This window comes from Oryctolagus cuniculus, chromosome 1 (genome assembly GCF_051225735.1).
Source record: "Oryctolagus cuniculus isolate XC-2025 breed Fujian yellow rabbit chromosome 1, ASM5122573v1, whole genome shotgun sequence".
NCBI lineage: Eukaryota > Metazoa > Chordata > Mammalia > Lagomorpha > Leporidae > Oryctolagus > Oryctolagus cuniculus.
The window spans coordinates 66,947,715-66,962,369 of record NC_142867.1 but is presented as its reverse complement, the minus strand read 5'-3'; the positions used below and the strand labels follow the sequence as shown (position 1 = coordinate 66,962,369).

General features: G+C 44.8%; 1 protein-coding gene and 1 pseudogene across 9 annotated transcripts in view; one reads left to right on the top strand and one right to left on the bottom strand.

The window, feature by feature from the left end:
• The window catches only part of UVRAG (UV radiation resistance associated), a 327,227-nt gene that overhangs the window by 238,169 nt on the left and 74,403 nt on the right, over nucleotides 1-14,655 (bottom strand). For 8 of the 9 annotated variants that reach the window (XR_016232752.1, XR_016232751.1, XM_017344617.4 and 5 more), the window contains one exon: nucleotides 7,144-7,218. The exons of the other annotated variant lie outside the window; for it this stretch is intronic. Coding sequence is in view for 6 of the 8 variants with exons in the window: in XM_017344617.4 (XP_017200106.3) it covers nucleotides 7,144-7,218 (75 nt within the window). In the remaining 2 variants the exon portion in view is untranslated. The remainder of the gene's footprint in view (nucleotides 1-7,143; nucleotides 7,219-14,655) is intronic. 9 annotated transcript variants of the gene reach the window in all.
• Nucleotides 10,047-10,796, top strand: LOC100352559 (ubiquitin-conjugating enzyme E2 variant 2 pseudogene; annotated as a pseudogene).

Below are 14,655 nucleotides of genomic sequence, written 5' to 3'. Positions count from 1 at the left end.
CTGTGTGATTAAAACTGTCCCTCTTTCACCCTCCGTCTTGACTGAGAGCTCACAGCTCACAGAAACACCCACATTATATGCTAACGGTTAACAGTATTACATTTCTTTTGGCATCTACTGTGGACAATGAGAAGTCTGACAACAGTCTGGTTCATAGGTGTTATTTCCTTTTTCTCTCATAGCTTTTAAAAATTCCCTTTAAGGATGGTGGTTAAGATGCTGCTTGGGACACCCAGAGCCCGTACCAGAGTGTCTGGGTTCAAGTCCCCGCTCTCCTCCCAATTCCAGCTTCCTGCTAATGTGTCCCCTGGGAGGCAGCAGGGTGCTCAGCTCAAGTACTTGGATCTCTGTAACCCATGTGGAAGGCATGATTGAGTTTCAGACCCCTGATTGGGTCGCAGGCATTTGGAGAATGAAACAGAAGATGAGAAATCTCTCAATTTCTCAGTCTCTGTCCCCTCTCTCTGCCTTTAAATAAATAAAATATATTTAAAATTTAAACTAAAAAAGACATAAATTTCTGTTAAGATTCTCTTTCAACTTGAGCTTTTTTTCAATCTCCTTTTTCAACAGGGAGAGCCACCTAGTTTTTAATGCTCATTCTGCTCCCAAAGATGCCATCTTTTAGTCATGGCTGCCTCCTCTGGCAAGGGAGTCCAAAAGGCCCACAGCTGCTGCTTTTGCCCACTTCTTTGCACTTCTTTTCCATTTCAGTTCCAGAGACATTTATTATCTTGTTTTTTGTTGTTGTTGTTGCTATTGTTGTTTTAGCAAGACATGCCTCATTAAATTTCTCAAATTTCATCATCACTTGTTAGGTGCAGAATGGAATCTCGAAGTATGCCCTTACATTGCCATACCCACTGAAAACCCTGTTTGTAGCCTTCTTAAAAATGGCACTTTTTCAAGGTTCAGCCTGTATGTCAGGTGTTCATTTGAATGCTGGTAAAGGAGCAAGATAAGCTACATTTATTAATTAATATAACTCATTCACTAAAGCATTAAAGAATAAAATGTACCACTTATTACAATCATGCATTAACTATCTGGTTTTGTGTCATAGCTCTGCCGCTGAGTAGCTGTGTAATCTTGGGAAAATCACTTAATTTCTCTGTGCCAGTTTCTTCTTCTATTAAGGGACAATTGTGAGGTTTAAATTAAGTAAAATATGTAAAAGAGGGTTGTTGTGGGGCAGTGGGTTAAGCTTCCACTTGGAAATGCTGGGTTTTTTTGGGAGAATTTTGTTAGAAAATCAAAATTTTTAAGAATTGCATTTTGAAAAGATTTACAGTCAGGGCCAGCATTGTGGTGCACTCTGGCCTGAGACACCGGCATCCCATACGGTTGCCGGTTCTAGTTCCGGCTGTTCCTCTTCCGATCTAGCTCTCTGCTGTGGCCTGGGAAAGCAGTGGAGGATGGTACAAGTCCTTGGGCCCCTGCACCCACGTGGGAGACCCGGAAAAGGCTCCAGGCTCCTGGCTCCTGGTTTCGGATCGGCGCAGCTCTGGCTGTTGAGGCCATCTGAGGAGTGAACCAGCAGATAGAAGACCTCTCTTTTTGTCTCTACCTCTCTCTATAACTGTCTTTCAAATAAATTTAAAAAAAAAATCTTAAAAAAAAAAGATTTACACAGATTCAACAGAGATGAAAGACGCAGAGTTTTTAAAAAAACATAAATTATCTTCAATAGGATTGTATAAACAAAATGTTGTTCATGGCTGCTTTGCTTATCACCAATTTAGGCAGAGTAAAACTTAAACCTCAAAGTGCAGTGTTAAATATTCTTAGCTTTATTTGCAAATCAGCATTCCCATGGGTCCAGTTTTGAGATGTCGAAATTCCAAGCATTAAGGAATGAATTCTAATTTTAGAATAGTAAGCTTAGTAGTGGCAACTTTATTTTCCTTAACAGTAGAAAATCTTGACAAACCAGTCTATCTTGGACATAAAGAAGACTATAAATTAGGCTATTTTTTAATACCTTCTTCTAGTGAAAATCAATCACTTAAGAAAAGAAAAGAAGGGGAAAAAAAGCTTTTCATGTTGTCAGATACTCCATGCCTGCTTCAAGTCTCAGCTACTCTGTGCTCTCCAGCTACTCTATGCTATACAGCTTCCTGCTAATGTGTCTGGGAGGTAAATGATGTTGGCCCTGATACCTGGGTTCCTGCCACCCACATGGGAGACCTAGATGGAGTTCTTGCCTCCTGGTTAGCCCTGGCTGTTGAGTGTATCTGCAGAATGACCCAGTGGATGGGAGATCTCTCTGTCACACTGCCCTTCAAATAAATAGATAAATTTTAAAAAATAAAAATGTAAAGAATTGAGGGCCAGGATTGTGGCATAGTGGATAAAGCCACTGCCTAAAACGCTGACATCCCATATGGGCACCAGTTCAAGTCCCAGCTGCTCCACTTCCAATCCAGCTCCCCACTAATGGCCTGGGAAAAGCAGAGGAAGATGGCCCAAGTATTTGGGCCCCTGCCACTCATATGGGAGACTTGGATGAAAATCCTGGCTCCTGGCTTCAGCCTAGGATAGCCCTGGCCATCGCAGCCATCTAGGGAGTGACTCAGCAGATGGAAAATTTGTCTCTCCTTCTCTTTCTGAAACTCTGACTTTAAAAATAAATAAATAAATCTTTAAAAAAAAAAAAAGTAAAGGATTTAGAACAGTGCTCAGCACAAAAGTGCTCAATAAATATTAGATATTCTTGTTAGAGGAAACACTTCAGTGTGCATTCCTACGTTTTCACATGGGAGAAAAACTTTCCACTACACTGCCAGGACACAAGGTCATGCAAGGAACATTTCCAGTTGCTCTGAGTCCTCCACTCCTCCCCAGCAACAGCAGCTGACTGCTCTGAGGACTGAGCTTAGCAGACGGATCGGAACGTGACTGGCTTAGCTCCTTCTCTGTTCCCTCCCACCAGGAGAAGCCCATCTAAAGCACACGGACAACCTCTGCTGTTGGCTTGGAGGATCAGACTTTGTTTCTACAAGAGGAAACCCTCAGTGTCACTTGCTTTGTTATTTTTAGGGGGAGATTCAACTCAGGAAAAACAACACAAAAGTCCTGTTGGTCATGGTCCAGCTGCTTAATTCACAGAGCATCAGCCACATTAACCACTTCTATCAGTAATAAAGCCAACATTGTGATCTCCATTTATTTAGCACTCTGAACTTATTCCAAACTCAAGAGAAGACAGGAATACTACTTACTGGCCTACTCAAAATCTCAACAACTATTAGTATTCAGCTACCGGTTTCTTGGGGGATTAAATACAATACCAGGGGCCGGTGCTGTGCCATAGTGGGTAAAGCTGTCACCTGCAGTGTCAGCATCCCATATGGGTGCCAGTTCCAGTACCAGCTGCTCCACTTATGATCCAGCTCTCTGCTATAGCCATAGGAAAGTAGTAGAAGATGGCCCAAGTCTTTGAGTCCGTGCACCCATGTAGGAGACCCAGAAGAAGCTCCTGGCTCCCAGCTTCAGACTGGCCCAGTTCCAGCCGTTGCAGCCATTTGGGGAGTGAACCAAGGATGGAAGACCACTCTCTCTCACTTGCTCTGCCTCTCCTTCTCTCTCTGTGTAACTGTGACTTTCAAATAAATAAATAAATCTTCAAAAATAAATAAATACAATACAATACCAGAGGTAAACTTCTTAAAATAATGTTTGATGTGCAGTAATAGATACTGGTTATCAGTATTGCTATTACTACATGCCAAAGTGAGTTACCAGTTACAGAAAGAACTTAATGCCTGCACAGTGTCCAGACAGCTAACCATGTAAATGGGACACTAAAAACAGCACCAGTAGCAGTCCCACTATTGTTTCATTAATCACAAACATACATTCATTCATTCATTCACTTATTTTTTAAAAGATTTATTTATTTGAAAGTCCGAGTTATAAAGAGAAGGAGAGGCAGAGAGAGAGGTCTTCCAACTGCTGGTTCAGTCCTCAAATGTCTGCAACAGCCAGGGCTGGGCCAAGCAAAATCTGAGTGCCTGGAACTCCATCTGGGTCACCCACAAGAATGGCAGAGAACCAATTATTTAGTTCATCACCTGCTGCTTCCTAAGTCGCCGATAGCAGGAAGCGGGAATCAAGAGCCAGAAATGGGACTCAACTTGGGCACTTCAATATGGGATCTGAGCATCCCGAATGGCATCCTAACCACTACACTGAAAAACCCTTTTAATAAGCAAATACCATATCCCAACAACTATGGTAGATATACCAGAATTCAATATTACAAGTGGAAATCTGTCAAAAAGCTTACAGATTTGAAAGGAAGAAAAACAAACCTAGATACAAATTGGCATATCTTATGTTAAAGCTATGCATTAGGATACTGATATATTTTAAAAACTCAGAAAATGAATTTTAAAATTAAAGGGTGCCAGCATGTGGTACAATGGGTTAAGCCACCACCTGTGACATCAGCATCCCTTATGGGAGCGGTTTGGGTCCCAGCTGCTCTACTTCTGATCCAGCTTCCTGCTAATGCACCTGGGAAAGCAGCAGGTGATGGCTCATGTACTTGAGGCTCTGCCACCCGCGTGGGAAACCCAGATGGAATATGAGGCTCTTGGTTTCAGCCTGGCCCAGCCCTCGCATTACAGCCATTTAGGGAATGAATCAGCAGATGGAAGATATCTCTCTTGCTATTTCTTTCCCTCTCTCTCTAACTCTGCCTTTCAAATAAATAAATAAATCATTTAAAAACAAATTAAATTAAAAATAATTTTAAGACTGTCAGAATTTGACCTGAGTTTTGAAGAAATCACCTAGAAAAATCTCTATTTTAGTAAATCCAAAGGGCAATTTTCAGTTCTAATCATATTTGACCACTCCCTCCCCTTAAAAAACAAACAAGACAAACAAAAACAAATCTTAAAAAACAAAACAACCCTCTTTTCTTTGGCCTCAGAGTCTGTAAGAAACCTCAGTCTTTTTTCCCTTTTCCTCTGACCACTCCTTCCCAGGCACCTTTCCAGTGCCTCCTTCTCTATCTGGCCTTTAAGAGTGGGAGGTGCTCAAGGCTTGCTTACTTGGCCCCTTTTTCCTCACTGCCTGCTTCTCATCTCTTATCTACACTCAGGATTTCCAGGGCTATCTGCCAATGGCCCCATATTTGCATCTCTGTGAACTCCAGGCTCTTAACATGCACACATGGATGTCTGAAAGGCAGGCATCTCCAACTCAGAGTGACACACTCTCAACTTACATGTGCCTCCACCAACTGCTCTCTCTCCCGTGTCCTGTGGCCTCCTTGGTGTCTGTTACCTTTACGCATCCAATTACTTCATCTGAGCCAGAAACCCGAAAGCCATCCTTGACATTTCTTTTTTTCTTATACCTTAAATTCAAACATCACCAAATCCTAATGATTTTATCTCCTAAAAGCTTATTCATCTAGCTTTTCTTGACTCTATCATAATGCTGTTTCACAGTATCAACATGTGCTACCTACTACAGTGCAGACCCTCCCAACTGTCTCCCCACACCTTTTCCGCCTCGTCTATACCCAGGCCTTACTTCGGCCAGAGTGGAATTACTAAAACACAACTCTGGTTAGAACACTGTGTGCTAAAGGTCGTGCAGTGCAGCCTCCTGTGCTTAGCGTCACATCCTTTTCCATGTGATACGGTCCCTGCCTACTTCTCCAGCTTCTCCTGGTGTCCTCTTCTCCCCCATCACTCTGACCCCCTTTAGTCCCTAAAACTCTCCATGTCCCCATCCGCCTCAGCCTTCCAACTTGTTACTCTCCTCTGCCTGGAAGCCCCATCCAGTCCTCACCCCTTCACACAGCTCACTTCTCTTCAGCATCTAAAAGCTAGGTCTGAGCTCAGGACCTTTCTTGAGCCCCTAGAACAGATGGGATCCTCACTACACGCTTCCGTAGCACCCACACACACACCATTTGTGTTTATGCATATATCTGCTGGACTACTTGATCAGCGTTCAGCCCTTCCATGCGCTCCATGACAGCAGGGGTATCTTCACTCGCTCACCACTGCATCCCCAGCACCTGCAGTCCAGGGGCGGACACACTGCAGCTATACTCAATAAAATGCTGTTGAATGAACAGGCAACTCCAGGCAACTGCATCTCAGATAACCAAGAATTACAACACAACATGATTACAAAGTGCAAATAATGCGTAGCTTTAGAAATTTTTAGGTAAAGTGTCTTAACAGAGTAGAAAGAACATAGACTTTAGAGGTAGGCGAACTGAAAACTCAGCTCAGCTACTCTCTAGATCCTATATGCTCATCCTTCACAGCCTGTTTCCTTCTATAAAATAGACACACTGGCTAGCATATCATGTAAGAAAGTACATGAATCACCTGGCATAGCACCACAGACAGCGGCAAATAGAGATTCCCAGCCCTCTCCTTTCTCTGGTCATCTTTACACAGACTATAAAGTAACTTGATTCATAGTTTTTTAAAATTTACTGAAAGGGGGCCAGCGCTGTGGCAGAACAGATAAAGCCACTGCCTGTAGTGCTGGCATCCCATATGGGCACTGGTTCGAGTCCCAGCTGCTCCACTTCTGATCCAGCTCTCAGATATGGCCTGGGAAAGCAGTAGAAGATGGCTCAAGTCCTCGGGCCCCTGCACCTGTATGGGAGAACCAGAAGAAGCTCGTGGCTCCTGGCTTCAGATTGGCGCAGTTCCAGCCATTGCAGCCAACTGGAGAGTGAACCAGCGGATGGAAGACCCCTTTCTCTCTGCCCCTCTTCTCTCTCTGTGTAACTCTTTCAGATAAATAAATAAATCTTTAAAAAAAAGTTACTGGAAGGTGTACAAGGCATCTGAAGTATTAAATAAAACTACATTGTATTTCATCAAAATTCACTATTCTTTCTTAACCCCAAAGAATTATGTCAAATAGAAACAGCTAGCTCAGGTTTTCCTTTAAGAAAATCAATATAATAGGATTTGGAAAAGATGAATCAGGGTGGTTCTGATGTCTTACAAAATACAAGCCACACAAAACAACATATTATAAATGATGCTTAAAACACGACTCTATTTACACAGAGCTTCTCAGGATTATATCTACTCTGAATTCCTGCAAGGTGCACTGTGCTAAACAAAACTCATAACATTAGGAAACTCCTCTTACCTTATGTTCAAATGGAGCACCATAGTAGCCATCATTCAGCCCAAAAATTATTTCATTTTGGTTGCGGGCATGAATCTAAGAGAGGAAGAAAATATACTATCAGTTCTAATCATTCTAATCACATTTTGATTTGATCAGAGAACAAGAGTTACTTCATTGCTGAAGAACAGGCTGGTTCCATCTTAAATTAGCAGAAAACAAATCTCTTATCAAAGACCAGGTGATAAACTGAGCACTTCCTGCATTAGTAAAAGGCCTCAAAACCCATCAGAAGACCTTCCAAGATGGCCAAACAGCGGTGACCCAATGTTCACCTCCTCCTACACACAGAAGAAGCAAAACAACAAATAAATGGCTACATCTTAAGGCAAGTTCCTGAAGAACACCAGAACTCGGGTAGGAGAATGACAGGGGGACTGGGATAGCAGCACAGAGAAAGGAACACAGCCACCCAGCTATCAGGACACAGCCCAGTGGCCCGGAGGAATCCACTACTGGGGTAGAGGAAGAAGGGTTAACAGGAGAGCCCCAGCAGAGCCCATCCGAATGATGGCCTTAGCAGGTGGTCCTGGCTGCAGGAGGAATCCACAGGCACCACAGACTAGAAGCCCAGTAGAAGAGCTGCCCAGACACCTCACAGTTGCCTTAATTCAGAGAAGGAATTCACATTCCATCTCCCACAGCGCTCAAAGCGCAGGCTGCTGCAGCGTGGAATCCTCTTAAGAAAGAAGTCACTGACAGCATCTAGATTTTTTTTTTTTTTTTTTGACAGGCAGAGTGGACAGTGAGAGAGAGAGAGACGGAGAGAAAGGTCTTCCTTTGCCATTGGTTCACCCTCCGATGGTCACCCCAGCCGGCGCGCTGCAGCCGGTGCACCGCGCTGATCCGAAGGCAGGAGTCAGTTGCTTCTACCATGCGGGTGCAGGGCCCAAGCACCTGGGCCATCCTCCACTGCACTCCCCGGCCACAGCAGAGAGCTGGCCTGGAAGAGGAGCAACCGGGACAGAATCCGGCGCCCCGACCGGGACTAGAACCCCGTGTGCCGGCACCACAGGCGGAGGATTAGCATATTGAGCCGCGGCGCCAGTCGACAGCATCTATATTTCCAAGGACAGAACACCCGACACATCCCCATCCCTGGGGCCCCACAGATATTCTACCAACTTAAAAAACAACAACAACAACAACAACAACACCTATAACTTCATGAATCTAGCCAGATCCAGCAGAATACAACAAACCTGGCACCCTAGCTTGGGCAGCACTCTGCCCTTCAAGAGACAAGGGATGCAGAACAGCAAGGGGATCCTGTTCCTAGCACCCTAGAAGTAGGGGTGCTTGCCCCTCAGACCTGGGCTCACCCTCCCTCCCAACTCCTTCCCCGTGCCTAACCACCTGGGACATCACTCAAATGCTGCTGGAACTCATGCACACCAGGACTCCAGGTCAGAGAGCCTACGACCCCAGCTTAGTCTGCTCACCACTGCTCAGAACTGTGCACACTTTCCACACTGTGCTAAGGATGTACATATGCCTAGCCAGCTCACAGCACCCGCCCTGCTTTTGCTGCTTCCAGCCCTTCCAAGGACATTGGCTAAGGGTTCACCCCACCTATCCCAGCACCAGCTAGTGCTGCTGCTTCAGGTCCCCATACAGGATCTGCATGAAGCATCCATCTCAGCAGGCCATGAGACTACACACCCTCAAACAGACATCGGCTGGGGAACGGGGTGCTGCACACCATGCCGATCCTGGAACCATCACTGGTCCCACGGCTTCTTCCTTTGGCATGGACAGCATTTGGTGTATGTGTACCAGAGACTCAAGCAACCCCACTGAGTCCCAGGAGTGTCCCACACCTCCACTGCTGCTACCACCCACTACAGTGACAGAATATAAAAATAAAGCTGAAAGATTCCACAGCAGACTAGATCAGGCAGAAGATTATCTGAACTTGGAGATAGATCTTTTGAAATACCAGTCAGAGAGCAAGAGAGAGCAGAATGAGGTCAGTCTCCAAGATCTTTGGGACATTATTAAATGAATGCATATTTGCATAATGGGAATTCCTCACAGAAAAGAGAAAATCCAAAGCACAGAAAACCTAGTCATTGAAATAATAACTGGAACTTCCTAATCTGAAGAAATGTACAGACTTCCACGCACAGAAGGCCTACAGGACTCCAAATAGACATGACCAAAAAGATCTTCCCCAAGACATGTAAGGTCAAATTCTCAAAATAACAATATTACAGGCTGGCGCCACAGCTCACTAGGCTAATCCTCCACCTGTGGCACCAGCATCCTGGGTTCTAGTCCTGTTTGGGGCGCCAGTCCTGTTCTGGTTCTCTTCTTTCAGTCCAGCTCTCTGCTGTGGCCTGGGAAGGCAGTGGAGGATGGCCCAAGTGCTTGGGCCCTGCACCTGCATGGGAGACCAGGAGGAAGCACCTGGCTCCTGGCTTCGGATCAGCATGGTGCGCCGGCCGTAGCAGCCATCTGGGGGGTGAACCAACGGAAGGAAGACCTTTCTCTCTCTCTCTCTCTCTCTCTCTCTCTCTCTCTCTCTCACTGTCTAACTCTGCCTGTCCAAAAAATAAAAAATAAAATAAAAAATAAAAAAATTCTAATATCTGTAAGAGAAAGGTACTAGCTTACTTTTAAGGAACTCCCATCAGATTTAAAAGCAGATTATCATCAGAAACCTTACAGGCCAGGAAGCAATGGAACAATATAGTTCAAATTATGAAAGAAAAGAATGTCAAAAAAAAAAGAGAATGTCAGAATTTGTTTTCTGAAAGAAAAGAATGTTATAAATACTTTGTCCAGTGAAGAAGGAATTCATCAGCAACAGACCAGCTTTAAAAAGATGCTTAAAAGTACCCTACATTCAGAAACAAAGAAAGCAACAACCACATCATGAATAGATATGAAAGTATAAGATCCGTAAGAAAAATAAAAAAGGATCTTTAAAAAAATAAAATATGAAAGAAAAAAATGACGGGACTAGTCGGGCTGCAGGAGAAGATGGCAGTCTCCACAGGAGTTAAAGTTCCTCGTAATTTCGCTTGTTGGAAGAACCTGAAGAAGGACAAAAAGGAGTAGGCGATGGTACGGTTAGCTGGGGCCTTGAAGATGATGAAGATATGACACTTACAAGGTGGAGAGGCATGATTATTGGGCCACCAAGGACAAATTATGAGAACAGATTATACAGCCTGAAAGCAGAATGTGGGCCTAAATATTCAGAAGCTCCTCCATCAGTGAGATTTGTAACAAAAATTAATATGAATGGGATAAAGAATTTCAGTGGAATGGTGGATGCACAGAGCATACCAGTATTAGCAAAAGGCAAAATTCATATAGCATTAAAGTTGTACTTCAAGAGCTAAGATGTCTAATGATGTCCAAAGAAGCTATGAAGCTTCCACAGCCACCAGAAGGACATACAACAATTAATTTTAATGGATCTCAACCTTGTCTTAAATCAACAACCTTCTACTCATATTAATGTCTTGATTAAATATCACAGTGCAAAATACCCACACATTCAGCAAAGAATTCCAGCTGGTATATGTGACCCGGACATTTGCAATATATTTAATATATGTATACCCATTACGTTTTCAGGTAACGGGAGGAAAAATGCAGCACAATTTTTCTTTTTCCTGTTGAGGCACTGGCATTTAAACATAAACCTGGAGTGCTGTAGGTAGGATTGGGGTTTACAAGACACAAGCGTGGTAAGACGTGTGAGATGGCAGTGGAAACGTATGTTTCTGAAAAGTAAAAATCCCAAGAAGGACAAACAGAAATGGCATGCTTTATCCATCTTGCTTAGTGAAAGAGCTGCAGTGAAATTGATTAAAGTAGCAGGTACAATGAATATTGTCACAAATTGTGTTACATTTTAAAATAGTGTGGGTGCTGACTACTAGTAGTATAAAAATATGTTCAGGATTGTTTTGATACCTGTATTTATAATAAAAAAAAGTTGGGGGAGTCGATGAATTTCAGTTAAAAGCTGTTCCAGTGTGTTACATGTAACAGGCACGGTAAATATTTGTTTACATTCTTTGTTTAAGAAACACTGCATTTAAGTTCAAGTGAAGTCAACAAAAAAAGGAAATAGGTGTATGGATATGTGATTTTGAGATTAAAGTGAGTCATAAAATGTAAATAAAATGTGGAAAGCGTCCTCAGGGGAAAAAAAAGAAAAAAATGAAGGACTAAGCCATTACTTACCATTAGTAACCTTAAATGTAAATGGACTAAATTGCCCAATGGAAAGACAGAGACTGAGGGTGGCATTTGGCACAGTGATTAAGTCACTGCTTGGGATTCCCACACATTACAGGAGTGCCTGGTTTGAGACCTGGCTCCTCTGCTTCCAATCTAGCTTCTTGCTAGTGCACATCATGGGATGAAACAGATTGGGCTCCAGCACTGGGGTTCTTGCCACCCATGTGGGAAATTGGTTTTGAGTTCTGGGCTCCTGGCTTCTGCTGGCCCAGCTCTGGCTATTATGAGTATTTGGAAAGTGAACCAGTATATGGAAGATATCTCTGCGTGTGTGTCTCTCTGCCTTTCAAATAAAAATAAATAAAAAAATTTTTAAAGAAACTTTAAAAAAAATACAAAAAGGAGCCAGCACTGTGGCATATTGGGTAGAGCCACCATCTGCTGCACTGGCATCCCATATGGGTGCCAGTTTGAGTCCCGGCTGCTCCTCTTCCAATCCAGCTCTCTGCTATGGCCTGGGAAAGCAGTGGAAGATGGCCCAAGTCCTTGGGCCCCTGCACCTGTGTGGGAGACCCGGAGGAAGTTCCTGGCTCCTGGCTTCGGGTGGGCGCAGCTCTGGTCATTGTGGCCATTTCGGGAGTGAGCCGGCAGATGAAAGACCTCTCTCCCTCTGCCTCTTCTCTCTCTGTGTAACTCCAACTTTCAAATAAATAAATCTTTAAAAAAAATACAAAAAGAGTGGTGAAGTGAAGAGTTGTTTCTTTTGAAAACATAAACAAAATTGATAACCAAGAAAAAAAAAAGCAAAGACTCAATAAAATCAGAAATGGAAAAGGAGATACCATAACAGATACCACAAAAAAATGCAAAGGATCATTAGGGATTATTATGAACAAATATATGCCAACAAATTGGGAAATCAAGAAGAAAAGGATAAATTTCTAGATACATGTTCTCAGCAAAATTGAATCATGAACAGATTAATGACAAGTAATGAGACTGAATCAGTAATTAAAAATCTCCAAAGAAGGAAAAATGCAAGATCAGATGGTTCTGCTGCCAAATTCTAAGGAAGAATAAACACCATTTCTCCTCAAACTATAACCAAAGACTTGAAATGGAGAGAATCTCTCCAAATTCATTCTATGAGGCAACACGACCTTGATTCCAAAGTCATACAAAGATATAACAAAAAGAAGAAAATTATAGAACAATATCCCTGATGAATATAGATGTGTCGCTCCCCCTCTTCGTGGAGGAACGACACAGGACCCTGCGCTGTTCTTTCATCTGCTCGGCCCTCCCCGGGTTTGCTGCTGGTTCTTCCCGGGTTGGCTACTGTCCCTTCCACCTCCGTGGAAGGGCAGTTCCCCCTGGCCACATTCCCCACTTCCGCAGGGGAGCGGCACACTGCCGGCCGGCTTTCTCGGGGGCTGCACAGGTGTTCCCCTTAGATGTTCCCTTTAGATGTTCCTGGTGCATGCCGTCTCTCTCCTCCTTTATAGTCCTCCTCTGCCAATCCCAACTCGGCTGCCCACACGCCGAGTACGCTGCTCTCCTCCAATCAGGAGCAAGTCCTACAGTTTATTGGTTGAACTGGAGGCAGCTGTGCAGAAGCTGTTTACTTCTCTCCCAGCGCCATATTGTGGGAGAGCAGATGCATACAATAAGTCTTAATTCCAGTAACTCAGTCTAGTCCGGATTGCTACCCACAGATCCCCCTTTCTTTTTATTTTTGGCATTGATACGCGCCTATCTTCGGTGCCCCGTGGCACACACTCTGCTCCGCTTGCTAGAGTTGCCACAGGTTCTTACAAGTCCTATCAATCAGGCAAACCGAATCTGGGTCCTCTCTTCGCCATGTTGTGAGGTTTTTAGGCGCTGATGCGTGCCTGTGTTCAGTGCCCTGCAGCGCATGCTCTGCTCTGCCTGCAGGGGCTTACAAGCCCTAACAATCAGGCAAACCGAATCCAAGCTTTCTCATTGCCGTATTGTGGGGGAGACTTATTAGTGTTGGTTCGTGCCTATCTTCAGTGACCTGCAGCTCATACTCTGGTCGAGCTGCTTGCTGGTGCTTACCGCCTTAATCAGGCAGACCGAATCCAAGCCTCCTAATTGCTGTATTGTGGGGAGGCCTTACTGATGTTAATTCGTGCCTGTCTTCGGTGACCTGCGGCGCATAAGCTGCTAGCCGCCCGCAGGTGCTCATCGCCTCACTTAATCAGGCAGACCGAATCCAAGCCTTCTAATTGCAGTATTGTAGGGAGGCCTTTCTATTTCTCTATCTCCGGGCATTCCTATTTCTCCCATTTTACTTCTATCTTCCAGTATTCCTATTTCTCTCATTTTACTTCTAAACTTCTGTTTCTCTTATCCCTGCAGCTTCCCGGCGCCTCGCCCTGCCGGCAGCTTCACAGCTCCGCGCGGCTTCCCGGCGCCTCACCCCGCCAGCGGGCTCCGCCCCGAGGCTGCTTCTCAGCGCCTCGCCGGCTCTGAGCCGCTTCAGCCCGCGCCTCTCTCATCTGCGCGGCTCGGCTTTGCGCGCACACTCCGCGGTTACTCACTAGCCCTTTCGCGTCTGCACCACGGCCTCGCGCCAGCCCCGTTCCCTATCTATTCACGCCCCGTGCTCTCTCTGCACGCGGCGGCTTCCGCGAGTCACACAGCGTAGCTTGCGTCTCCACCACTAACATTCAATCCAAGTTCCCCGGGCTAGCCTGGCGAATTCAACCCAGCATACGTCTCCGCTCCACGGTTTGGCTTCCCGTCCTTTGCTCCCCGGGCTAATCAGACGGATCCCAATCTGGCTTACGTTTCAGCTTCTGGTTTCAACTTTTCGCCCCCTATTCCCGGGCTAACTTGAGAATCCCAAAGTGGCTTTCGTTTCCGCCTTGGCCTGCCCCCCGCGGCTTCAATTTCCCTAACATTTTTCTCTACCCGGTATGTTTCCCCAAGCTTTCTTCCAACAATACTCCTCCCTCATTTCTCCTGGCCTCTCCCCACAGTCCGCATCCGAGTCTGTTTGTTCTAGCTTTCACTTTCGCTTTCAACCTTAGAGATTTCTCCCAGCTTCCCCCCGTAGTCCGTATCCGAGTCTATGCCTAGGCTTTCAATAGCTTCTTCCGGCACCTTTATCGTCCGGCTTTTCCCTAGGCTGTTTGCTAGTCTCTTTCTCCGATATTTTCCACTTCTTCCCGTTTCTTCCCTCCTAAGTTTCCTATCCGTCCTAGGTTTCCTATCCGAGTCACGGCACCATTATGTCGCTCCCCCTCT